Raw genomic sequence first — 26,615 nt, forward strand, 5'->3', positions numbered from 1 at the left:
CTCCGTCTGGCCTGGGGGCCAAGTGTAATCCCTCAGCCTCATCTCCAGCTCTGTCCTCTGTCCGTTCATCAGTCAACAGTCCTGCAGGAATGAGAAGGCCAGTCCACAGTAGGTGTAGCCAAAGGGACTTTGGAGGACAGGGCTGCCACCAACAGAGAAGGGGGATGAGCCCCTCCTCCTACCTGGGCCACTCTCTCTGGGTCTGTGGCCACAGGACCCTGCAGGCTCCTTCCCCAGGAGCTCTGTGGCTTGCTGGGCCTCACCAACTGTGACTGGGCAGGACAGATGGGACTGGAGAGGGGAAGTTAGGTAGGGAGAGGGCGGGCCACATCCAGGGTCATCCTCAGGCCTTGTTCTCGCCTTCTGCCCCTGGGTTGGGCTGCCTCCCTCCACCTTCCTGCAGAGGGAGCGTGGGGTGGGTCACTATAGAGGATCCCTGGCCCTTCATCCCATACGAAGCCTGTTTTAGACTCACAGATGCTCTCTTAGATGTACCCGCCAAGTCACACACACACGCAGGCATTCACTTATCTGTAACGCGCCCCTGACTCACACATAAACACACACCTGCCCCACCCACCCACGTGAATCCACTTCCAGAAACACCCAGTCATAGACATATCACTCTCCACACAGCTGCCTTGCACCCCTGCCCACAGGCGCGGACCCACAGGGTGAGCGGAAGCCTCTGCAAGAGCCCAGTGTTCACCAGAGGCCTTGGCTGGACCGCCCTGGGCTCAGGGCTTCTCCGCTTCTCCCCCAGGTTAAGGCATCTTTCCACTCTGGGGGAAAACACCCCTCTGGGCTCCTAACCCTCCCTCCATCCCACTCTCAGCCTGAACCGGGTCCCAAAGTGGATCCCCCATCAGCAGCCCTGCCCCCTAGAAGAGAGGCACAGGCTGGATTTGGTTTGCAGACATGACTGGCCTCCCTCCCTCCCTCCCTGCAGTCTTGCCCTTTCTGTAGTTTTTTGTCCCTAAACACAGACTTGGTCACTTCTCTGCACAGTACCTCTAGGGTTTCCTGCTGACCTTGGACTTGAGTCCATGCTCTGTGACCACAGACTTTTCCCTCTCACATCCTTCTGCAGCCTGGGCTCTGAGACTCCCAAGATCAGCCACCCCGAAGACTGGGTCCTTCAGGCTTCTGCCTGGAACGTGACCTAGCCCTCCCCAGCCTTCCTGTCTGGCAAACTCCTCACCCTCAGGGCTTGGCTCAGAGAGCAGCTCTCTGGAACTCCTGAAGGCCAGAGACCTGCGCAGCCAGCCCCTCGGTCCCCTTCTCCAGGCTTGGCGGCCTGTGGCAATCTCACAGCCTTGCCATAGCTACCATAGCTGTGCACGTACACGTCTGACACCCACCCCCATATGCTCTGAGTTCCAAGGGAGCAGGGATGGGGTCTGGCTTGTTCTCACCATAGCACGCAGAACCAAGTAGGTGTGCTGTAAATGTGTGGCATTCATTCGTTCGTTCATTCAGTGGTCAGTCAGTCATTTATTCATTCATGAACAAATGAACTTACGTGAACAATTAAGTCGTACTATCTGGAACTCTTTCCAGAGAGGAAAGAGACTGGAATACAGGCACTAGGAGGCAGCGAGGCAGGACCAGCTGGGCTTGGTAACACCCACCCCTGCCGCCTCCCACCCTTCCACCATCACACCCTGTTCCTTCTCCCGTTTTCACTGTGTGAGAAATGGGCCTCTCTGGGCCACCACCTGGGCCTGGTTCTTCCCCCGGGGGTGTTGGGCCCCCTCAGTCAGCCAGGCTGCTCAGGCTGGGGGTGCCTTCCCAGACCCTGGCCATACCTGCCATGTTACCCCTAAGCTGCCCACCCAAGCCCACCAGCACTGGTTCTGTCTTGTATGCAAGGAAGCTGCCTCTGACTTTGTAATGGGTAATAGGATTTGTCAATAGACTAGGGAGGTGAGGTATGTTAAAGCACTTAATAGAAAAGGCCTTCGCACAGAAGCCCAAATTCGATTTAGCCAATGAACTCAATTGCCGGCCTGATTGCGTTCCAGGAGGCCCAGCAGCCAGCATTTGTCCACATTAGCCTGGAAAAGCCAGGCTGCGCCAGGGGACCAGCCCAGGCCGCCCAGACTTCCCCTCTGTCCCTACGGCTCTGCTGCTCGCCCCCCCGTTTCTTGGGGTCTCAAGTTTGAATGGCAGTCCTTTGACCCAAATGGTCTCAAGTTCTCCAGCATCCAGCAGCCTCCTTCCCTCTCGTGCCTGACGCTCCCCATTGCATGAATTAGCTGGAAGTCCAGTTTGCTGCCACGTTTCTTTCACCATGATCCTCAAATCCGTGTGTCCTCTGGTCACTTGTCTCCTCCTCATCAAGCTGGCCTCTGCAGGCTTCCCTCCTAACCATTTCTTGCTTCTCCACCTGCTGCTCATCTCCCGAGACAAGGACACCTCTCTCCAACCCGCCAGAGAAGACCAAGACCCTCAGGCCACGGTGTTTCAAGACACCTTGACTCCAGCCTGGCCATAGCAGATGGGAATCACCATGTTGAAAAGGAGGACTTGAGGCTGGGCACGGTGGCTCATTCCTGTAACCCCGGCACTTTGGGAGGGCAGATCACCTGAGGTCAGGAGTTTGAGACCAGACTGGCCAACATGATGAAACCCCTGTCTCAACTAAAAATACACACACACAAAAAAAAATTAGCCAGGCATGGGGGTGCATGCCTGTAATCCCAGATACACAGGAGGCTGAAGCAGGAGAATTGCTTGAACCTGGGAGACGGAGGTTGCAGTGCGCTGAGATCACGCCATTGTGCTCCAGCCTGGGCAACAACAGAGCAAGACTCAGTCGCAAAAAAAAAAAAAAGTACTTGAGAGGATTTCCATTAGCCATCACCAACCTTGAGGCCGTCCCTCCGTGGGTCACAGCCACCCACTGGCTGGGGAGGGGAAGCCCCTCAGGCCATGTGAGCCCCAGCCCCCTCCCAGGGATACATCCTTCCTCACTGCAGCCAGGCCCCCAACCCCAGCTATGTGAGTCTTTCGGGAAGGGAGCGCCCTTGGTGCCTCGCCTCCTCCTTCACCCCGCAGAACGCACCAATCTCCCGTGCGAGCATCTCCAGGCCAGCGGAAGAGCTGTGATTTGCTTTAGGTTATTTTGTCCGTAACCCAGAGGCTCATGAAAATGTTTTTCCCAAAACAAAAGAACACTCTTCACCCAAAGATAAATGCTCTACCTGGCAAGAGAAATGGGAAAACACTGCTGGCTGCTTTAAAATAGTAGTCTAGCCCTCAAGGTACCAGAGCTTTGCAGGCTGGTCTCTGTATACCGGACAAGTAATAATGTGGGGACACGGGTAACATACAAGGAAGGGACCAGGCAATGTGGTTGATGACCAGGAACCCCCGCGCTTCTGCAAGGAGGCGCTTTGGCAGAGTTGGGGACAAGCTCTCCCTGCCCAGCAGCTGCCCTCCACAGTTCAGAGCCATCACCATGAACGCTCCAAAATCCCCGTGGGACTTCGCCTCTTGGGGGAGCCAGCCCTGGGGCCTCCTCCTCCCTGCCCAGCTCCGGCACCATCCCTGGCTGCTCACCCAAACTTACCGCTTCCTCCATCGTCCCCCTCAAGGAGTGGATGACATCACTCTTTCCGGCAGCCAGGAGTTGACCTACATTCCACCCGCCCTCCTGTCTGGGAGGCTCTCCAAACCCCCCGATCTTCTCTCCCTGGGAGGAGGGAAGGGCCCCGCTCACGATTTTTGTGGAGCGACTGTGCCAGGCCCGGGTCCAGATGGTACCCCCGCAGCAGCTCCTGGGCACTGCCTGCCCCTCCCTGCAGGGCAGGGCACGCTCCCACCTGGCACGGGCCAGGGCCCCTGTCACCCTTCGTGTGGCTGTCAGGGCCCCCAGCTGGGCCTGCCACGTTGCCAGGAGAACTCGAGTTGTCTGGGCTGGGCATTCCCCTGGAGGTGAGGCCTGGCACTGCCTCCTAACAGCTGTGGGCTCCTGGGGGCTCCCTAGGGACTCATCAATTCAAGAAAAAGGGAAACTGAGCTGAGAAGGTGGCTGTGGCTCTGTCCTTGCTTCCAGCAGGCGAGTGAGTGCGCCCCGTATCAGGCCAAAAGAGAAGTCAGGGTCCAAACAGAGGGGCCAGGCAGCCACACGGGTGAGCAGGGTGGCAGGGGGACCTGCCAGGGGAAATATAGGGTGCCCAGTTAAATCTGAATTTCAGATAAACAAGGGAATCATTGTTTTTCAGGATAAGAATGTCCCAACTATTTCATGAAACATACTTGTACTAACAAAATTATTAGTTATTTATCTAAAATTCAAATATACATGTGTATATATGTGTGTGTGTATATATGTATGTTTATATGTGTATACATATGTGTGTATATATGTGTGTATACATATGTGTGTATATATGTATGTATATGTATGTGTGTATACATAAATGTGTGTGCATATGTGTGTATATGTGTGTATACATATGTGTGTATATGTGTGTATATATTTGTGTGTACATATGTGTGTATATGTGTGTGTATATGTGTGTGTGTATATATGTGTGTGTGTACATATATGTGTGTGTATATATATATTTTTAGAGACAGCATCTTGTTCTGTCACCCAGGCCAAAGTGCAGTGTAGTGGCACGATCACGGCTCACTGCAGCCTCAACCTCCTGGACTCAGGCAGTCATCCTCTTTCAGCCTCCTAAGTATCTAAGACGACAGGTGCTCACCACCATGCCCTGATAAATTTAGTTTTTTACTTTTTGTAAAGATGGAGGTCTCACTGTGTTGCCCAGGCTAGACTCAAACTTTTGTCCTCAGGTGATCCTCCTGCCTGGGCCTTCCAGAGTGCTAGGGTTACCAGCATGAGCCACTGCACCAGACCTAAAATTCAAACGTAACTCGGTGTCCTGTATTTTTATTTGGGAAATCTGGCAACTGCCGTGGCACGGCGCTCTGTAGGGAAGTGACTCCAAAAGCCCAGTGGAGGCCAGGTGCAGTGGCTCATACCTGTAATCCCAGCACTTTGGGAGGTCAAGGTGGGCAGATCATTTGAGGTCAGGAGTTCGAGACCAGCCTGGCCAACATAGTGAAACCCAATCTGTAGTAAAATACTGAAGTTAGCCGGGCGTGGTGGTGCATGTCTGTAATCCCAGCTACTCAGGAGGCTGAGGCAGGAGAATTGCTTGAACCCAGGAGGTGGAGGTTGAAGTGGGCCGAGATCACACCACTGCACTGCAGTCTAGATGCCAAAGCAAGATTCTGTCTCAAAATAAATAAATACATAAATAAAGGATAAATATCTGGCAATATATTACTGAATCCCCCAAGAGGCCAGTGGGTGTGTCCCCCCTTGTGGGGAGCCCCAGGGGCTTGGAGAATGGGTTGAGCACCTTTGTTTAGGGTGGCTGCAGGCTGCTGAAGGAGGCTCTGGGGCAGGTGTTAAGCAGGACAGCATGAATGAGGGGTTCTTCCCTGGGGCCAGGCACCTTGAGGCAGTCAGGTGAGGCCGATCTTTGCAACTAGGAGCCCCTGTACTCGGTCCCTCCCTCTGTCACTTGTTGGCTGTTAACAATAGCAACACATGTAACAATAGGAACAAGAATAGTAGCTGCTGTTTACTGGCGGCGCACTCCGTGCCAGACCCAGCACCGAGCACTCGAGGGTACCAGCGGTGCACTCCGTGCCAGACCCAACACTGAGCACTCGAGGGTACCAGCTCAGCTCGCCCAGCCCTGACCCCCGACAGCCCTGCCACATGGGCACAGCCACTTCCCAGGGTTACAGGACACTGGCTGATTCCCCAAGACTGGTCGCCTGCCTTTGCCCAAAGGTTCAGAAGTTTAAACCTGACTGTCTGGCCACCGCGAACCTGATGCCGCAGCCCAGCGTGGCACTAATTGGCCTTGAACCCAGCAAATACTGCATGCCGTATGCTGTGCAGAGAGCTCCCATGCCTTATCTCTGCCTCCCTTGCTGCTTTCTGCAGACATGAGCGCCTACTGTGTGCCAGGCAGTGTGTTAGACATTAACCAAAAATTAAACCCAGAGAAGTGACTTGTTCAAAGTCACCTAGCAAATCAGTAGCAAAATCTAGGTGTGAATCTGGCTGCTGACTTAGCTTCTCCCTCTCTCTCTCTCTCTCTCTCTCTCTCTCTCTCTGTGTGTGTGTATGTGTGTGTTTGTGTGTGTGTGTCCTATGGAGCCTTCCTGCTGCTGTCTGAAGAACTAAAGCCATGGGATTCTGTAGTGGGGCAGGGATGGAGAGGGAACAGCCCTGGTGGCCTGGGAAGGTCTGCTGGCCTCATGGGCTGGCCAGCTTGCCCCGTCTCTATGTTCATCATATAAATCATGCTTTCTGATGGATGAGCTGAAAAGTGCTGAGTCGGGGGATCAGGTGGCCCAGGTGATGGTTTTCTGGTGAGATGTATGGTTCCTGAAGGTCAAATTCAGAGAGCGATCCCTTGGGAAAATAGATCCCACAGACGAAGGGGGAATATCCAGGCTGGAGTGCAGCCAGGAGCCCAGGCTGTCCACCCAGGTCTGGATGCAGGCAGAGGCTGGTGCCGGGAAGGCACGTGGCAAAGGGGCTTCTTTCTTCTTAGGTGGCTGCATTTCCTTGGCCATGGCCGGACCACAGAATTGGTAAGCAGGGCCACAGATGGCAGGCATGGGGGCATCTGGCTTAGTGGCCCCTTTCCTGGCCTTCGTTTTCCCCATGGAATGAGAGAGACACAGGAGGCAGGTGGCTGTGAGATCCAGCCCTAGCACCATGTGGCCCCGCTGTCAAGCCTGCTTCTTCTACCCAGAGCCCTGGCCCTTGACCCATCTGAGCCTCATTCTCACCTGTAAAGTAGGGAGAGCAGTGCTTTCAGGGTTTTCATGAGGATCTGGTTAATAATGCATGGTGTCAGTCCACGTATGAGCACTCAGCAAATTATTTCTATGTGCTTCCTTATTTATTTCATCTACTTCAAATCCCGAGGGCCTTCCGGAACAGGGCAGAGAAATCACAGAAGGCCGGCAGGCTGTGGCATAAACAAGATAGTGTTTCCCACTATTCAGGCGAGAAAGCCAAGACTCAGGTTGGTTAAGAATCTGTGCAGGCCACACAGCTGTGTGCATCATGAGCCAGGCAGAAGCCCTGCCCGCCAGCACCATAGCCGGCTCCCGGGCTCCTGCCCCACGGGCCACCCCGGAGCACAGACACTAAGTGTGGCTCAGAATTGAGCTGCTTGGATTCAAGTCCTGCCTCTGCCCCTTACCAGCTGTGGGACCTCAGGTAGCTCACTTCACCATCCCAGGCCTCAGTCTTCCCATCTGCACAATGGACATAATAATGACACGTCATTCGTAGGATTGTTATGAAGAGCCGATGTGCTAATTCGAGGGCACCCTCAGAACCGTTCCTCATGCAAAGTGAGCACTCAGGCATCAGCTGTCTACCCAGGACCCTTTCTTTGAGGCACGTGTGATAGGTGCATGCAAATAGTAAAACAAATCTCTGACGAATTTTGGAGAGATGCTGCAAGAAAAGCCTATAAGCTGTAGGCATGCAGGTCAGCCCTTCACTGCTTCCCGACACCCCATTCGTTCATTCATTCGCTCACAGCTTTACGGAGATGTAATTCACATGTTGTACAAATCCACCCGTTTAAAGTGTACAGTCCCATTACTTTTAGATTATTCACAGAATTGTGCAGCCTCACCACAGTAGATTCTAGAACATTTTCATCACCCTTAAAAAACACCCACTATGGTAGGCCATGGTGGCATATGCCTGTGATCTCAGCTACTTGGGAGGCTGAGGCAGGAGAATCACTTGAACCTGGGAGGTAGAGTTTGCAGTGAGCTGTGATTATGACACTGCACTCAGCCTGGGTGACAGAGCAAGACTCTGTCTCAAAAGAAAAAAAAAAAAAGACATCATCTACCTATCCTAGATATTTTGTGTAAATGAAATTATACTGGCCGGGCGCGGTGGCTCAAGCCTGTAATCCCAGCACTTTGGGAGGCCGAGGTGGGTGGATCACGAGGTCAAGAGATCGAGACCATCCTGGTCAACACGGTGAAACCCCGTCTCTACTAAAAATACAAAAAATTAGCCGGGCATGGTGGCGTGTGCCTGTAATCCCAACTACTCAGGAGGCTGAGGCAGGAGAATTGCCTGAACCCAGGAGGCGGAGGTTGCGGTGAGCCGAGATCGCGCCATTGCACTCCAGCCTGGGTAACAAGAGCGAAACTCCGTCCCCCCCCCAAAAAAAAAAAAGAAAGAAAAAGAAATTATACAATATTGCCTGGCACGGTGCTTCATGCCTATAGTCCCAGCACTTTGGGAGGCCCAAGCCGGAGGATCACTTGAGGTCAAGAAATTAAGACCAGCCTGGCCAACATGGCAAAACCCCATCTCTACTAAAAATACAAAAATTAGACAGACACGGTGGTGGGCACCTGTGATCCCAGCTACTCAGGAGGCTGAGGCAGGAGAATTGCTTAAACGCAGGAGGCAGAGGTTGCAGTGAGCCAAGATCACACCACTGCACTTCAGCCTGGGTGACTGAGTGAGACTCTGTCTCAAAAAGAAATAAAAGGAAAAAAAAGAAATTATACAACATGTAGCCTTTCATGACTAGCTGCTTTCACTTGGCGTAATGTTTTCAAGGTCCATCCATGTCATACTGTGGGTCAGTGTTTCTTTTCTTTTTGTGGCTGTATAGTATTCCATCACTTGTTTATACCACACTTTGTTTTTCTGTTGATGGACATTGGGTTGTTCCCCCTTTTTAACAATTATTAGCAATGCTGCTATGAATATTCATATACATGCTTTGTGTAGACACAAGTTTTCATTTCTCTTGGTTGGATGCCTAGGTAGAATTACTGGGTAGCTCTCAGTTCACCTTTTGCAGAAGGTCCAGACCACTTTCCAAAGCAGGGGCACAATTTTTGTTTTTTGTGGTTTTTTTGTTGTTGTTGTTTTGGGTATTTTTTTTTTTTTTTTGAGATGGAGTCTCGCTCTGTCACCCAGGCTGGAGTGCAGTGGCGTGATCTCAGGTCACTGCAATCTCTGCTTCCCTGGATCAAGTGATTCTCCTGCCTCAGCCTCCCAAGTAGCTAAGATTACAGGTACACACCACCACGCCCAGCTAATTTTTGTATTTTTAGTAGAGACGGGGTTCACCATGTCGGTCAGGCTGCTCTTGAACTCCTGACCTTGTGATCTACCTGCCTTGGCCTCCCAAAGTGCTGGGATTACGGGTGTGAGCCACCACGCCCGGCCAGCAGCTATGCAATTTCACATTCCCATTAGCAGCATCTGAGAGTTCTAATTTCCCTGCATCCTCACTAGCACATGATGACCTGTCTTTTTGACTCTCCCCATCCTGGTGAGTGTGAAGCGGCATCTCATTATGCTCTGGTTTGCATTGCCCTGACGGCTGTAGGCTCGGGCTATGATGTTGAGCATTTTTTCATGTGCTTGTTGGTCATTTGTGCGTCGTCTTTGGATAAATGTCTGTGCCGATCCTTTCCTCATTTTAAAAACTGGATTATTTGTCGTTTTATTATGGAGTTTTAAGCGTTCATTAGGTATTCTAGAGATAAGTTCCTTTTCAGCTGTGTCATGACTTGCAAATCTTTCTCCAATTTTCACTTTCCTGACAGTGTCCTCTGAAGTACAAAAACATTCAGTTTTGATGAAGTCTAATTTACCTATTTTTTTTTCTGTTGCTTTTGCTTTTGGCATCCTAAGAAACCATTGCTTAATTCAAGGGCATGAAGATTTGCCCCTGTGTTTCCTTCTTTTTTTGTTTTTTTGAGACAGAGCCTCGCTCTGTGCTCAGGCCGCAGTGCAAACTAAGTTCACTGCAACCTCTGCCTCCTGGGTTCAGGTGATTCTCCTGCCTCAAGACTTCCCAAATAGCTAGGATTACACGTGCCCACCACCACATCTCCCTAATTTGTCTATTTTTAGTAGAGACCAGGTTTCACTATGTTGGCCAACTCCACCTCCTGACCTCGGGTGATCTGCCCGCCTCAGCCTCCCAAAGTGCTGAGATTACAGGTGTGAGCCATCGTGCCCAGCTCCCTGCGTTTCCATCTGAGAGTTTTCTAGTTTGCAGGTCTTTGATCCATTTTGAGTTAATTTTTGTAATGTGGTACAAAGTAAGGGCTTAACTTCATTCTTTTAATGTGGGTGTCCCATATTATTTATTTATTTGTTTACCTAATAATTTTTTTAAATTAATATACTTTTAAAAATTTGACCTTAGGCAATAATATTTTTGAGATCCCAGGTCTCGTGAGTTTGACATTTTAAAAAACATGCTATGTATTCAAAAATAAAGACTAACCTACACAGCCATTTTACAGTCTATGCTTCCCCGATCATCTGGTATACCCCACTTTGGGAGCCAACACTGATCATGATGAGTTTTATGGGGAGGGAGAGTGTAACAGGGGCTGATTGGAGGTAGGGTTTGTGAAAGGCCTCCCCAAAGAAATGGCATTTGGCCTAGAATCTGAAACCACCTCTAAGTGTCAGCTCTAGGAGAAGGGGAGGAACCTGTAGTACATTCCAGGCAGAGGGAACAGCGTCTGCAAAGGCCCAGAGGAAAGCAAGATCAGAACATCTGCTGGACAGAGACATCGAGAGAGGGGCACTGAGAGAGCCAGAGAGGTCAAGAGGTCACACACAAAACACCACGTCCACACACACAGACACAGAGCCGGTACCACCACAGTGACCCGCAAAAGGCAGGGGGACCAGGAAGCCCCCGCATTGACCAGGCGCCATGTCTGTGCCAGTCTTGCCCGCTTTGCCCGACTCTGTGCCAGCTCCTCCCTGCAGCCCCGCCAGGCAGGGAAGTTCTTCTCTCCTTTGGAAGAGGAGGCACTGTGCTCGTTCTGGGGTTCAGCCAGGGAGTTGAAGAGGCTGGAACATCTTCTCCTGTTCCCAAGCAAGACAAGACTGATAGGAGGGGCTGGCCAGGACGGGGCCTGGGCAGAGCCAGCTGGGGAGGGATGTCTGGATTTGGGGCAGGAGAAACCAGCTGCATGACCTTGGGTGACCTCCCCACCTGCACTACCTGGCCTGTCCAGCTCTGACATCTGATGGCTACCTGTTCTCACAGTCATGATTGCTTCTTGGATTCAGCTGGTCTTCCATGCATGTTTACTAAGCCAAGGTCAATGTGATCACCCAAAGTTGATGGCAATCTTTTCTTTATGTAGCTGATATCTAAAAATATCCCAGCCCAGTGGTACAGAGCACATCCCCAGTTTCATACAGCTGAGATGTTCCTCTCTAGCCAGCTCAGCGGGGGTGTTAAATAGGAATTCAGAAGAAGGAAGTTAAAACCTCCCCAGGTCAGATTTTGCAGACAAACTCTTGTTAGATACAGTCAGAGAGGTTTCCTCCCTGCAGGCCTTGTCAGAGCCTTTAATCTGCTGAGATGTACTATGACACCTCAGTGGAGTGAGGTAGGATCAAGGAGCAGATGTCAGGGGATTTGGAGAGCATCATTTGCTTGGCCAAAAAGGTTTAAGCACGGGGATTTTCCTTGCCAAGGACCATCTCCGGGATCTGGTGTCTCCAGAAAGAAGGGTCACCTGTACCGATAGCTGCCTGCCATGTCCCTCTGCGCCTTTCCCAGAGCTAAGCACATAGCAGTCCTGCAGCATGGGTGTGGCAATGGAGGGACAGGAACACCAGGGAAAGGGTGAACAGGCTTTTTAATGCTCTATTTATTTCAGGTTGGTGTTGTAGGAAAAATTCAACAGGGTTAGTGTCCAGACTCTCAGGGGAAGATGGAGTTAAAATAACACAGACTTCAGCGGTGTCTGGTGCTGCTGGCCAGGGCCCTTGCTCTGCCCTGGAATTCCATTCCAGAGAATTCCAAAGATGTCCTTTGTCCTGGGAACTGAGCGTCACGGCACAGTGGACAGCATGTAACCTAAAGTGGTGGGTTCCTGAGCATCCCCTCTCCTGCCCCCAGCCCAGGGCCTGCAGGATTCTCCCCTTCTCCTGGGAGGAAAGGCATGCACGCAGGACCAGCTGCCTTCTCCACCCAGGCCTTCTAAATGACATTTCTAAAACAGGGACTTTAGGCCAGGGACGGGGGCTCACACCTGTAATCCCAGCACTTTGGGAGGCTGAGGTGGGCAGATTACTTGAGCCCAGGAGTTTTAGACCAGCCTGGGCAACACAGGGAGACCCCATCTCCACAAAAAATAAAAATCAAATTAGCCAGGCATGGTGGCATGCAACTGTGGTCCCAGCTACTCGGGAGGCTGAAGAGGGAGAATTGCTTGAGCCCAAGGGGCCGAAGTTGCAGTGAGCCAAGATTATGCCACAGTACTCCAGCCTGGGTGACAGAGTGAGACTCTGTCTCAAAAAACACAAAGATTCCATCGCCTGGATGTGCCATAATTTCCCTAACCATTCTGCAGGATAATTCAAGGACAGAGAGAAGACCCCAAGAAAGAAGGCAGCCCTGGTGACCAAAGCTGGCAGATGGGGGTCAGCTGGGAGCCCCGGGATGGTAGATACCAGGGTCACCATTTCCCCACCCAGATCCTTGCTCAGGAAGGCAGCCCCACGGGAACCTTCATTTCCAGTCAGATGGGGACAGAGGCGGGACAGAGCCCAGGCAGGAGGGCTCAGAGGAAGCTCCTGGCAGGACTGAGGGAGGCTGAACAAGAGGAGGGAGCTCTGCAGCCTGTGGCATCCGGGAGGATTTGGGGAGCGTGATATAAGAAAAAAAGAAGTCTCACCCAGCCCAGCGGAAGGGAAGCATGAAGAGAGAAGAGATGTCAGTTACACCTCCTGGAAACCATCTCTGAAAGGACGGGAGCCACAAAGGAGGCAATCCCGCACACCCCGGGCCAGACGGGTGGGCCCCGGTGCCCTGCCCTGGTCCAGGCTCGGTCCGTGGGGTCTCACTGCTCTCCCCGCCCAGGCTTTTGTTTCCCAGACAAGCCATTCTCCACGAAGCAGTTACAGTGATATAAAATATGGACCAGGCCGGTGCAGTGGCTCACGCCTGTAATCTCACCATTGTGGGAGGCCGAGGCAGGAGGATCAGGAGGTCAGGAGTTGGAGACCAGCCCGGCCAACATAGTGAAACCCCATCCCTACTAAAAATATAAAAATCAGCCGGGCGTGGTGGCTGGCGCCTGTCGTCCCAGCTCTTCGGAAGACTGGGGCAGAAGAATCATTTGAACCTGGGAGGCAGAGATTGCGGTGAGCTGAGATCACCCCATTGCACTCCAGCCTGGGCAATAAGAGTGAAACTCTGTAAAAAAAAAAAAAAAAAAAAGGACCAGAGCAGGACTCGTCCAACCCGCCAAAGACTCGCAGTCAGATCCCATCTCTGTCTCCTGGCCTGGCCTTCTCCATCCCCAGCTTCATTACAGACTTCACCGGTTGACCTCTCAGCCCCAGGGCTTTTCTTATGCTTTTGCCTCTTTCTAGAAGGTTCTCCCCTGCTGGGCTGTCAATTCTTGATCCTCCTTCAGGTCTTAGTTTAAAACTCTTCTTCTGACGGGTGTGGTGGCTCACACCTGTAATCCCGGCACTTTGGGAGGCTGAGGCGAGTGGATCACCTGAGGTCAGGAGTTCGAGACCAGCCTGGCCAACACGGTGAAACCCCATCTCTACTAAAGAAATACAAAAATTAGCTGGGCGAGGTGGCAGGCACCTGTGATCCCAGCTACTGGGGAGGCTGAGGCAGGAGAATCGCTTGAACTTGGGAGGCAGAGGTTGCAGTGAGCTGAGATTGCACCATTGCACTCCAGCCTGGGATACAGAGCAAGCCTCCGTCTAAAAAGAAAAAAAAAAGTCTGGTGTGGTGGCTCATACTTGTAATCCCGGCACGTTGGGAGGCTGAGATGGGTGGATCACAAGGTCAGGAGTTTGAGACCAGCCTGGCCAACATGGTGAAACTCTGTCTCTACTAAAAATATAAAAATTAGCCAGGCGTGGTGATGGGTGCCTGTAGTCCCAGCTACTCGGGAGGCTGAGGCAGGAGAATCGCTTGAACCTGGGAGGCAAAAGTTGCACTGAGCTGAGATCGCGCCACTGCACTGCAGTCCAAGACTCCGTCTAAAAAAAAAAAAAAACCAACTGTTCTTCCTGGAAAGCCCAGACTCCCGTGATACCTTCTTCTTTGCACAATGCCTGGGCTCTTTTAAGAGTTAAAGTGAACACTTGAAGATGTGTGTGATTATTATTTTTATAATTAATAGACCTTATTTTTAGAGCAGTTTCAGGTATACAGAAAACTGAGCAGATAGTACAGAAAGTTCTTTCCACACAGTTTCCCCTATCATGGGATATATGTGTTACAGTTTTGAGCCAACACTGATGCAGTATCATTCACTAGAGCCTGTGGTTTACATTAGGACTCACTCTGTGTCGGACACGTCAGTGGGTTTCGCCATATGTGTAATGCCAAGTATCTATCATCGCGGCATCATAAAGAATGGTCTCATTGCCCTAAAAACCCCTTGTGTGCCACCTCTTTATCCTCCCTCCCTGTCCCCTCCAATCACTGATTGTGTTCATTGTCTCCCTGCTAGACCCCAAGCACCATCGGGGCAGGGAGCCATCTGCTTCGTTGACATTATACTCACTGTTCCCAGCTCAGAGCCTGCCACATAACAGGTGCCTGATAAATATTTTTATTTGCATATTATAATAAAAATAGGATTCTGCCAAACCCATTGTTCTGCAATTTGCTTTTTCCAAATATTGACAATGTAGCTTGGAAATCTGCCCACATCAGGATATAGAACACACTCTCTCTCTTCCACTTTTTATCATGGAGAATTTCCGACACAAAAGAAGAGAGAATCTTCTATGACGCACCTCTGTGTTCCCGCCACCTGACTGTAGCTATCAACTAGTGGACCTTCTCGTTTCATCTGTACCTCTGCCCATCAGAAAATTTTATCTGTAAATATTTCTGTGTGTATCTCTCTGTCTCTCTCTCTCTCTTTTGAAATGGAGTCTTGCTCTGTTTCCCGAGCTGGAGTGTAGCGGTGCAATGGCTCACTGCAACCTCCACCTACCAGGTTCAAGCAATTCTTCTGCCTCGGCCTCTCAGTAACTGGGGTTACCGAATGCATCACCACACCTGGCTAATTTTGTATTTTTAGTAGAGATGGGGTTTTGACCTGTTGGCCAGGCTAGTCTCGAACTCCTGACCTCAGGTGATCCACCTGCTTTGGTCTCCCAAAGTGCTGGGATTACAGCCCTGAGCCACCACACCTGGCCCTTTTTTTTTTTTCTTTTCTTTTTTGAAACAGTCTTGCTCTGTTCCCCAGGCTACAGTGTAGTGGTGCAAGCATGGCTCGCTGCAGCCTCAAACTCCTAGGCTCAAGGGATCCCCCCGCCCTAGCCTCTTGAGAAGCTAGGACTGCAGGCATGCGCCACCACACTGGCTATTTTTTTAATTTTTTGTAGAAATGTGATCTCCCTATGTTACCCAGGCTGACCTCAAATTCCTGGGCTCAGTCCTCCTGCCTCAGCCTCCTAAAGTGCTGGGATTACAGGTGTGCATCACCATGCCTGGCCTGTGTGATCCTCTAAAAGATAAGGACTTTAAAAAACATAGCCACACTATCATCATCACACCTAGTAAACACTAATTTAATATCATCTAATATAGGCAATGTCCAAATTTCCAGTTATCTCATAAATATACGTTCCATTTGTTTGCGTGTTTGATTTTACAGGTTGTTTGAACCAAGGGCCAGAGGAGCTTCGCTTCTGCCATTAACTGGTATGTTTTTGAGGTTGCTCTTGCTCTAGGTCCATCCTTTTTCCATATCAATTTTTTCTCCCATGCAATTCCTCATCAGTTGAAAAAACTGGGTCATTACTGCCAGAGTATCCTCCAGTCTGGATCTTGCAGACGTCGCCCCCTGGTGTCAGCCAGTGTGATGCTCTGTCCTCCGTCTTTCCCGGGTGCTCACAGCTGGATCTAGAGACTTGATCTGATTCAGGTTCAATTGCTTTGGTGAGACAGCTCCGCGTGGGAGCTTCTCTTCTAGAGAAGCTCACTCTCTGCTGGCCTCTCTTGGGAAGTCTGGGGCTGGTGCGGCTCTGTGCCTGGAGCCATTCATTCATTAGGGATTGCTAATTCTCTCCTGAAATGCTTCTATAAAAAGAAACTTCCCCTCATCAACTGTCAGTTACCCCGAGGTACAGTTTATATAGGACAGGCAGGATAAATGCTTGATTCTTTCCCTTTATTTACCAGTTTTCAGAATAATGAGTCGCTTCTAAATATTTGAATGAATGGATGAATAACACATGTGTGTATGAACTGACAGGGCGTGGGAGTTCGGGGTTCTGTCACCCTCAAGGGCATGGCCATGGGCCACAAGCTGACAGCAGAGGTCCAGCCCAAAGCCAGATGCCTGTCTACACAATGAGATGCAGCCCATGGCCGGGTCCCCATCTACACCAGGAGCTGGCAGAAGCCCCTGCCACCCATCAACCCACCTCAGTCAAGAGCTAGGGTGATCAAGCCAGGAGTGTGGCTCACGCCTGTAATCCCAGCACTCCCAGCACTCGGGAGGCCGAGGCAGCAGATCACGAGTTCAGGAGTTCAAGACCAGCCTGGCCAAGGTGGAGAAACCCCATCTCTACTAAAACTACAAAAGAATTAGCCATGCCTGTAATCCCAGCTACTCAGGAGGCTGAGGCAGGAGAATCACTTCAACGGGGAAGGGGGAAGCGGGGGTGGAGGTTGCAATAAGCCATGGTCAGGCCATTGCACTTCAGCCCAGATGACAGTGTAAGACTGCATCTCAAAAAAAAAGTTGGGTGAGGGGTGCGGTCCTAGGGTGTTCTGAAGCTGCGTTACTAAGAATCTAGCATCTAGGACAAGGGAGTATCATCACTGTCCCCAACTGAGATGTGGGGAATCATTGAACCCAGCATCAGAGTGGAGAGGAGAGCCACACAGTGAGTGTAGGGGCAGCCTTTGGAACACACGGCGTTGATCTCTCTGCAGGAGGGCAATCAAGGAGTTTCTGCCCCGAAGCTTGGGCTGGTGGCCTCCAGGGTTTCTTCCTGGGCAGCCCAACACCTCCTGGGAGGCAACCCTTTCCCCAAAGTCCAGGCCAGGCTGCCCGTGAGCTCTCTGACATGTCTGCCCTCTCGGTGTCTCCCCAGGTGCAAGTGCAACCTGCACGCCAACCTGTGCTCCATCCGGGAGGGCAGCCTGCAATGTGAGTGCGAGCACAACACCACCGGCCCTGACTGCGGCAAGTGCAAGAAGAACTTCCGCACGCGGTCCTGGCGGGCCGGCTCCTACCTGCCGCTGCCCCACGGCTCTCCCAACGCCTGTACGTGCCACGCCCCGGGCCACGAGCCCGCATGGCTGCAGTCTCTCCCGCCCATCCATCCCAGGAGCTGTGGATCATACACGCACACACACACATACCGGCACACAGGCACATACGAGGGCACATGCATGCAAATGTGCACATAGGAAGATACGAGCTGCATGCACGGGCATGGACACATATAAATGTACAAACACGTGCATGCACAGAAACACACAGGCATGCACGCCCACACACACACACACACACGCACACACACCCCTTGTTCTGCAGCTCCCACGCGCCAGGTTTGTTAACAAGTCCCTCTAGAACACCTGCATCCTGTAGAACACTAAGCTGCCCTTCCAGCCCCGATCCACAGGGAAACCCCAGATGAGCTGCTCAGCGGCATTTCTGCAACGCTTCTCCTTCTTACCCCCTGAAGGCTGGCCGGGTACCCCCTTGGGATGGCAGGAAGTGATGGGGGTGGGGACCCCACTTCAGGTGAGGGGATCAGCAGCAGCATCCCTGATCATGAGCACCTCTGGGGTGTTTGGAGCGAGCCACAAAGGCCAAGTGTCGTGTGTTCAGCACTCCCCGCCGTCCTCAGAGCAGCCCTGGGAGCTGGGCTCCTATTAGCCTGTTTTACAGCTGTGTGCTCAACTCCTGGCGATGGCTCCCAGGGCTTTTCTCGGCCGGTTTTCCAGCCATGCTGCCTTTGTCAGACAGGAACCCTGCATACAAGTGTTCTTGTCCTCTCTCCAGTGGGGCCAAAAGCCTAAAATAAGAGGCGTGTGGGGGCAGCTCCACAGTGCCCCACACACGCTCTCTGCCACCCCTGTCCTGTCCTCGCTCAGCCGTGCCAGGGGAGCCATCCTCAGGGCCTGCCCACTCACGTCTGCATCGTAGACCTCCTCTGAGGGCTCCCACTCAGGGGGTCCCAGCGTAATCCACGCTGTCCCCATGAAATCAGAATGCCAGGGAGCCCCTGGGCTGCAAGTGGAGCAGGGCACAGATGCCCTGGGGTGTGCTCTCCCTGACCCCCACCATGGCCACTTTTTGGATGTCGGCGGTTCTTAAGTGTGAGGTTGGTGCCCGAGGCCCTCCCAGGCTCTTTCTGCTTCGTCTTGCTTCGCCCTCACATAGCCCCGCAGGGCGGTGTCCTTATTACGGCCCATTCTCCAGATGAGCAGACCGAGGCCCAGTGACTCCCGGGGCCTTCCCGGGTCTCACAGTGAGTTCCGTGCAAACACCAGGGCTCAGAGCAGCTCCTGGATCTGTCCCCCACACCAGGCCGGGGCAGTGGGCTCCTGCACCCCATCTGGGCATCCTCCCTGGACGGGTGAAAGATTTACGAGACTTTAGGCTGATCAAAGCTGAAAGCCACATACAGAGGCCATGACAGGCCTGTCACGCATGTGCTGCAGCAGGCGGTCAGACAGGCCTTTGAAGGGGTGATTTGGCAGGCACCAAACAGCACTCTCAGGTCTTCAAAGGCACAAAGAGCGCCCCAGGGGCTGGCAGCCCACTCCAGCCACTGCCTCTACCCAGCTTCCTATCCCCAGTTATTTGTCCAGAGCCTTTCCCGAGGCCTCTCTTTAGTGGCTGTCACTCTCTCCCTGACTCACAAATCTGCCTCTCCTTTGTCTGTCCTGAGGGCCTCTCTCCCTTCTCTCCTCCCTGCCTCCATTCTCTCCATCATCACGCCCTCTTTATTTTTATATTTTTTTAGAGACAGGTCTCTCACTCTGTCGCCCAGGCTGCAGTCAGTGGCGCAGTCACGGCTCACCGCAGCCTCAACCTCCCAGACTTAAGCGATCCTCCCACTTCAGCCTCCCAACTAGCTGGGACCACCATGCCCAGCTAATTTATGTGGTTTTGTAGGGACAGGGTTTTGCCATGTTGCCCAGGCTGGTCTCGAACTCCTGAGCTCTAGTGACCCTCCTGCCTTGGCCTCCCAAAGTGCTGGGATTACAGGCATGAGCCGCCGCGTCTGGCCATGTCTGGCTTTTATCTTCTACCTGCCCCCTGCACCTGGGGGTTCTGCAAGGCCTCCCGTCTGCCCATCGATGGGCCTGAGGCTCTTACCTGCTGGTCACACCTAGGAGGACCCACTGTCCCCACCCTCACCCCCAGTCACCACCCCTGGTCTAGCCAGCGATGGACAGACAGGCCTGTAGGGGCTGGGCAGCTGGAGCTTCCTTATTTAGGGGAGACTCCCAGATTTGGCCCCACCTCCTGCTTCCCTGGGAGTCCCCCAAGTCCCAGGAAGGAGGGATTTCTTCTGGCGTTTGCAAGGGTAGTGGTGAGGCTGGAGGCGCTGCTGTCCTCAGCACCCGAGCCTCCTGCCTTCCCTGGGGCTCCAGCAGGAAACAGCCCAAGGAGACAGAGGCTGATTTTGCTCTCACCTGTCCCCGTCATGACCCCTCCTCAGTAAGTGGCACGCACCCCCACGGGGCCAAGCTGCAAGTCTGGGGGTCACCTTGACTGGTGACCCTCCTCCCCGCTATTCTTCCAACTTCCCTCCATCCCCCCGCCGTCTCTCCCAAAGCCCCCCTCAGCCCTGCAGTAGCCCTCACTCCTGGTGTCTTCCCACCTCCTCTCCCCTCTGCCCTCACCTGGCCGGCTCCTTGCCTCCAGGGCTCAACTTAGAGGACCCAGGATCTCCCTGTGCTCTGCCTATGTCCCACCTGTCCCCAGGGGGCCTCACTTGGCCACCACCCAGTCCGGGCCCTTGCTCACTGTGGCTGCATTCCGACGTGTCCTGAGGGTCTAGCAGACCTGGAGGTGGAGGAAGGAGTGGGTGAGGATGGGCTCCTCCTCTCAGGCCTCCCGGGCCGTCCTGCTGGCCGTGGCCTTGGCTTCCCCAGGAGAAACCCAGGTGCCACACATCCCTTTCTCGGGAACTCCGTGGGGAAAGCTGTGGCACCAACTCCTTCCTTTTGCAACTGTGACGAATCTCACCCTGGGCTTTCACCCTGGTCACACCAGGATCGTCGGCCTCCTGCATCCCCTGGACACACAGAGACCCGCCAGAGTTGTCAGGCCTCGCCCACTCCCAGCTGTATTTCTCCCCAGCCGTGTGTCCTCAGCTGTGGAATCGGGAAGGAAACTCCATCATTGGTTTTTTGTGAGGATGGCGCGGTTCATGTAGGGGATGTTGATGCCGTGCCCAGCACGTGGGACGCACTCAAACCCTGGCGGCGGCTCCCAGGGTTTCTCGGCCGCTTTTCCAGCCACGTTGCCTTGGCTGGACCAGAACCCTGCATGCACTCCCCAGTGGGTCCAAAAGTCTAAAGTAAGAGGAGTGTGTGGGCAGCTCCCTGTGGAGGGTTTGGCACCCATCAGCATGTCCCCAAGGATAAGTCATGGCTTTGAGACTCAGTGTCTCCCTCTGCAGAATGGGCCAATAGTGGTTCCTCTGTCCCAGGGCTGCAGTGAGGATGAAATGGGATAATCCACCCCTGTCCCACACCCTGCAGGTCACCACCATTGCTAGCAGCTGTGTAGTGGAGCAGGTGCTCTTGTGAGAGGGAGATCCCCAAGTGTTTCTCCTGCCCTGCTGGCCCCTCTGCTGGGGGGACACAGCCAGGCCTCTCCCCTGCAGGCAGTCAGCTCACACCTCTCTCTCTCCCGCAGGTTCCGCTGCAGGTTCCTTTGGCAGTAAGTACACACCTGCGGAGGGCGGCCGGGGCCCCACTGCACCAGCCTCTTTGCATGTCTTGGAAAAAGCAGGAGAGAAAAAAGGGGCTTCGGTGTCCCCTCTGGGACTTGGACCTATTCGCTCTCTCCTCTAATTACGCCCCATCTGCTTCTCCACCTCTCGCCCCTCCACATCATATGTCATGTGTCATATGTCATTTGGCCGTGGCCTGCGGCCCCATATCCCAGGCTCTCTCAGGAGCTCCATCAGTGCTGCTTTGGAAAACAGGACAGGACCTTTTGCAGGTCCCTTGACCCCTGGGTGGACTCCCCGTTCCTCTTGCCACCGGGGCCTCTTCTCCCACCCAGATCTGGGAGAGGAGTCTCTCCTGCCAGGCAAGAGTTGGGTGAACTTCCCCGACCGGGGCAGATTCCGCCCTCCAGTCTGACCGTGGAGGCAGCCTACCCCTGGCAGCCTCTCCAGCCAGCTTGGCCCAGGTCTCTGCTTGTCCAGGTCAGCTCAAGTCCCAGGAGAGTCAGTCCAGGGAGGGGCACCTGCAGGAGATTGGGGTCCTGAGAGTTCTCCAGGAGGGCAAGGGTGACATGGTGCCCACAGGCTGTCCCCAAATGCTCACAGGGTGCCAAGCACAGCCTCCCATTTCAGCCTTGCAAACCCCTCCCCCTGGGAGGTGGCCATCTGCTCTGAGAGGCAGCAGGAAAGGGCTGGTCAATGTCAAGAGCCAGCCAGTAGCAGATCCCAAATCTCAGCAATGCCTCTGGGGCGCGCCGTCACCCTCCACCAGGGCTCTGTGGGGCCCCACATCCCATCCAAGTTGTCCTTCCCGGACCCAGAGAGCCCCTGGCTGAGAAGCCAGTGCCCAGAGGGCGACAGAAAGATGCTGGACCCTGCGGGAATGCTGGTCTGCACGGCCGAGGTAAGTTGCTTCTCTGTGGTGTCCCCACCCTGGCAACCCCCCCAGCCTGTCCTCCTTTTCCCATCTCTCACCAGGCATCAGCAGGTCCCGGAAAGACCCCAACCCCAAAGGCCCTGTGGCCACTGCAGCCACCACGGCAGTGACAGGGGCCCCCACCACCCCTGTCCCCTCTACGTCAACTGCCTGGGCCCCTACAGCTCCCAGCACCCCACAGCCCACAGGTGGGTGCCAGGGTCCAATGACCCCTGCCATCTCACCTCTCCCGCTTCTAGCCTGAGTCACCCTCTCTCGGGGTGGGAGGGTCGGCAGCCCTGGGGGGAGAGCAGGGGCTTGGCTCTTAGAGACACTAGAGCCCTAGAGCTGGGAGGCCACAGGCCAAAGGGGCTTCTAGGTTGCCTGGGTCAACCCGTTCCTGAGCCCAGCCAGGGGACTCAAGGGTCAGTTCGGCTTCCGAAATCGTCTTCCTCCTGCCCCTCCAAGCCATTGCTTGGAAGGTCTCCCAGACCAGTGTGGCCAGACGGCTGGGGAAACTGGAAAGAAAGGTGCTGGGGGCAGCGAGGCCATCCTGACATGCAGCCAAAGACCGGCCTTGTCTCCCAACAGGGCTTCTGCCTCTGTGGTCCTGGAGCCCCGCCCCCACCCTGCCCCCACCTGGCGCCCAGGGCCTCTCTGTCCCCAGCCCCTCAGCAGCCCACCGTGGGATGGACAGAGCAGGGTTAGCCCAGAAAGCAAAGGTCTCTGATCAGCAGGGCAGAGGGTGCCTCTGGAGCCGGGTTTGGACACCAGGAGCTGCATGTCTGGTCCAAGGCCAGGCCAGGGGCAGACATTCCACCAACTCGGGGTTCTGCCACAGACAAGCATGAAAACCTGATTCTCACTCCCCTCCAGAGGAGGGATTCGCATGTATTCAAGGCCGGGGGTGCTGGGGTGGGCCTCTGCCCTCCCCTGGACTCACCTGGGGCGTGTCCCTGGACTCTGCGCACTGCAAGTGCCATGGGCCTAAAGGATTTATTCTTCCCAGAGGCCACCAGGAAGACGGTGACCAAGGGATATTCTTCCTGGTCCCAGCCAGGGAGGGGTGCCTGCCCTACCCTGTCCACCACCACCCTGCAGGGAGGACCTGGTAGGGACTCCTGACCCCTTTGGCAGTGCCCTGGCCCTCTCTCTCTCTGATCCCAGGGGACCTGCCCCACTGCTCCTTCCCCCTGGAGGGGCAGCATTTCTAAAGAACAGAGTCCCTCCGTCAGCTCCTGCCCCCGCCTGTAGCGAGGTGGACACTTAGGCTCCCCAGTGGGGGCAAATGCCGAGAGAAAGTCCTCCTCCTTCCTAGGCCATCGAGGGCCGGTCCCCTCTTCCAACTGTGGGAGGCATTTACAGGAGGCAGGGGCTGGTCAGAAGACTGGAGGATTTCGGGAAGCCTCCTGGCCCAGGAGTCCTCCTTGGGCGGAGGACATGGGTCACTCTGAAAATTCTGGATTTCAGTCACAGGTTGGCCCAGACACAGGGACCTGTGCTTTGTTGCCGAGCCTGTGGTGGGCAGACAGAAGCAAAAACAGTGATAGCGGGTGCTGTGCCTGTCCCCAAACAGTGGTCTGTCCGGCTGGGAGGTCAGGTACTCTCCATGTCACATTTGTGCACATGCACACGTACATAAATGCATGCACGAACACACACACACACAGAGGAACCTTGAATCCATGTGCAGAGCTGCGTCTGAGTTGGTGCCAGGGCAGCTGTGGGAGGCTGGGCAGATTGTGCAAAGTTGGGAATTAAAGAGGAAAAGTCACAGGCTGGAGGGGTGAATGTGGGGGAGGTGAGCATCCCCCTCAGTGAGCAGGAGGCACACCCTCCCTCCTGGTGAGGCAGTGCTGCTCTGCACCCTCAGCCCTGTGTCAAGAAGTGGGACATTAGGGGAGGAGGTGGCTCCAAAGTGGAGCCAGTGGCCTGCCCAGCCCACGTCTAGGGGCTCCTCCTTCCTCTTCAGCAGCTGAATCTCCTGCCTGGAGCCCCCATTAATAAAGATGATCATTGCAGTTGCTGAGGGTGAGTTCTCCTGGGCTAAAGGCTGTGCTCGGATCATTGGATCATCATATTCTGGGCTCACAGCTCTGTGAGATGGAGGCTGTTATTTTCCTAGTCCCACAGGTGAGGGGATTGAGGCTTAGGTAGCAGCAGCTGGATTTTATGATATGTAATTACACCTCAATCAAGCTGTTTCAGAAGAAAAAAGAAAAGAAAGAGGCAGTTTCCCAGGGCCCCAGAATTATGGAGAGGCACGGGCAGGATTTGAACTCAGGGCATGGCAACTCAGCCACCCGCAGCTATTGCCCTGAGGCCTCCAGGATCCGTGAGGTAGTGCTGCCTTTTTTTTTTTTTTTTTTTGAGACAGAATCTCGCTTTGTCGCCCAGGCTGGAGTGCAATCCTGGTGCACTGCAACCTCTGCCTCCTGGGTTCAAGTGATTCTCCTGCCTCAGCCTCCTGAGTAGCTGGGACTGTAGGCGTCCACCTAGTATAGGTGTCCACCAAGCCCAGCTCTTTTTTTTTCTTTTTTTTTTTTTTTCGTATTTTTAGTAGAGACAGGGTTTCATCATGTTGGCCAGGCTGGCCTCGAACTCCTGACCTCAGGTGATCCACCCGTCTCTGCCTCCCAAAGTGCTGGGATTATAGGCGTGAGCCACCGCACCCAGCTGAGGTTGTGCTGTCTTTAAGGCCTGGCTTGCAGGGCTTCCCAGTTCTGAAGGAGCAGGCCAGGCTTCCATGGGGCCTTGGCACACTGCACAGCCCGTGGTAAGAACTTGCTTCCCGCACACCTGAGTGTGTCTCTGGGCAGCCCAGCCAGGACTCTCCCCCCTCCCAGACCACAGTCCCTGAAAGATCCTGAATCCCCCCGGGTGCCTCCCAACAGGTGCTTCGGGCTCTTTGACCAGAGTCCTGCTGGGCCCTCGGACTGCTGGCCCAGATATTTATCCCACCTGCCGATTCTAAGCTGTCTGGAGGACAGCACTGCAGGTGGAAAAAGCCACTGGAGACACTAATCCTTCCCTGGGCTGGGCAACGCAGGGTGGAGGGAGATGGCTGGGAAGCAAATGCCTTCAGGGCTGGTTTTCTCGTGGCTCTAATTAAGCCCTTGCCAATTTGGGTCTGGCGGCCTTATCTTCCCACTGAACATCATACTAAAGTTAATTGGGGTCCAAAGGCTCCCCGCTCCCATCTGGAAAGGCTTCCACACTTGTTAGCTGGTAGCTTTTCCTTTTCTTTTCCCACAGCCACCATTGTGTATAATCCCCTCAAGAAGCCAAAGACGGCAGCCCTCCCCCGTCCCTCTGGGTTTGGCCTTTGAAATCTGGGCACAGGGCAGTTCTTTGCCAGCCCTGCCTGCCTTCCTGGCTGTGTCCTGTGAGCCTAGGGGCTGAGCACTGTGGCATTTGGGGGTTGACTCATGCTGAGTGAACAGGCAGTGACCAGGGAGGCAGGTTGGACGCTGTGGGAGGCTCCCATCCCAGGACTGGGGCTGGACAGGAGGCCTGGGACACTTCTGGACACATCTAAGATCTCAGCCAGAACACATGTCCCACTTTGCAGCCATTAGCCAGAGACACCAGCTCAGAGAGGTCTGGGCCCAGAGACGGGGCCTGGCCCAGCTCTGTCCCTCAGCCAGAACGGGGACCAGGCAGGGAGTGTAGAAGGGTCTCGCTGAAGAGTAAGCAGATTCTCAGGCATGGGGCCACCTCCCATCTAGCTGGCTTTGCGTCTGCGTGGCCCCCCACAGGCTGCAATAGTGTAGATGCTGCCTCTGCGGTAGATTTGGACCCAGCTGTTTTGGCCAGTGTAGGCACAGCCACTCCTTATAGTGTTGCTGCTTCTAAGGGGCGTGTGGGGCAGGGGCTGTGATGCCTCAGTATGTGTCCGGCTCCACCCCCTCGCATAACTTGGTGTCTTCTGTTCTTCCCCCCAAGAGTGGACCAGGCCATCTACGGCTGCCCCTCTCTCAGGCAGGTGGTCCCAGGTGGTCGTCCGTGCAGAAGGTATGGGGGGCAAGGCCTGTACAGGCCCGAGACCCCGGGAAGCGCCTTCTTAGACTCATAGGTCCCTCCCTCTGTAGTGGAAGTAGCAGGTGTGCGTGGTGGGGACCTGGGGTCACGTGTTCTACACCTGTGCCCACGGGAACCAACCGAGGGCACGAGTGTAGAATGTGGATGCCTGGGGAGCTCTGAGGCACAGCGGTGGGGGAGTGACCTTGGACGCCTACCAGCTCTGCCCCCGAACCTCACCTGCTTAGAGAGTTTCCATGGGGCACCCCCACGCCAAGCCCTTCACCTGCCCTCCCTCCGAGGGCTTCAGAGTCAAGTGGAGGCGCTGCCTCTCATGACAGGAACCCTCTCTCCAGCCGCCCTTGCTCACAGGACACCTGGGCAGCTGCTGGAACCCAGGGAGAGTGAGAGGGGGCTTCCTGCAGGAGCTAGGGCCGTGAGACCTCAGAGGATGGACTGTGGCGGGTGAAGGGAGTAGGTGGCACATTCCAGGCCGCAGGACCAGCCAGGGCAAAGCTTGGCGGTAGGATGGCAGGGAAACTGACAAAGTGGAAAATGTGTGGGTTAAAGGAGGGAGGGCAGGATCCTGGAAGACCCTGACATCCTCTGGTACATGGGAGGAGTCGCAGGGGCTCACCGACAGCCATAGACACACCAAGGAAATGAGGGACTGCCTGACTC

At 54.2% G+C, this 26,615-nt stretch overlaps 1 protein-coding gene across 7 annotated transcripts in view; it reads left to right on the forward strand.

Annotated features, from left to right (window-relative positions):
* The window catches only part of NTNG2 (netrin G2), an 82,419-nt gene that overhangs the window by 47,310 nt on the left and 8,494 nt on the right, over window positions 1-26,615 (forward strand). For 5 of the 7 annotated variants that reach the window (XM_032257672.1, XM_032257671.1, XM_032257668.1 and 2 more), the window contains 4 exons: window positions 17,174-17,346; window positions 20,965-20,988; window positions 21,977-22,123; window positions 25,860-25,928. In XM_032257672.1, coding sequence (XP_032113563.1) covers window positions 17,174-17,346; window positions 20,965-20,988; window positions 21,977-22,123; window positions 25,860-25,928 — 413 coding nt within the window. The remainder of the gene's footprint in view (window positions 1-17,173; window positions 17,347-20,964; window positions 20,989-21,976; window positions 22,124-25,859; window positions 25,929-26,615) is intronic. The other 2 variants (XM_032257674.1, XM_032257673.1) reach the window with 1 other exon arrangement.

The sequence above is a fragment of the Sapajus apella genome, unplaced genomic scaffold (assembly GCF_009761245.1).
Source record: "Sapajus apella isolate SASKATOON/1434 unplaced genomic scaffold, GSC_monkey_1.0 scaffold97, whole genome shotgun sequence".
Taxonomy (NCBI): Eukaryota; Metazoa; Chordata; class Mammalia; order Primates; family Cebidae; genus Sapajus; species Sapajus apella.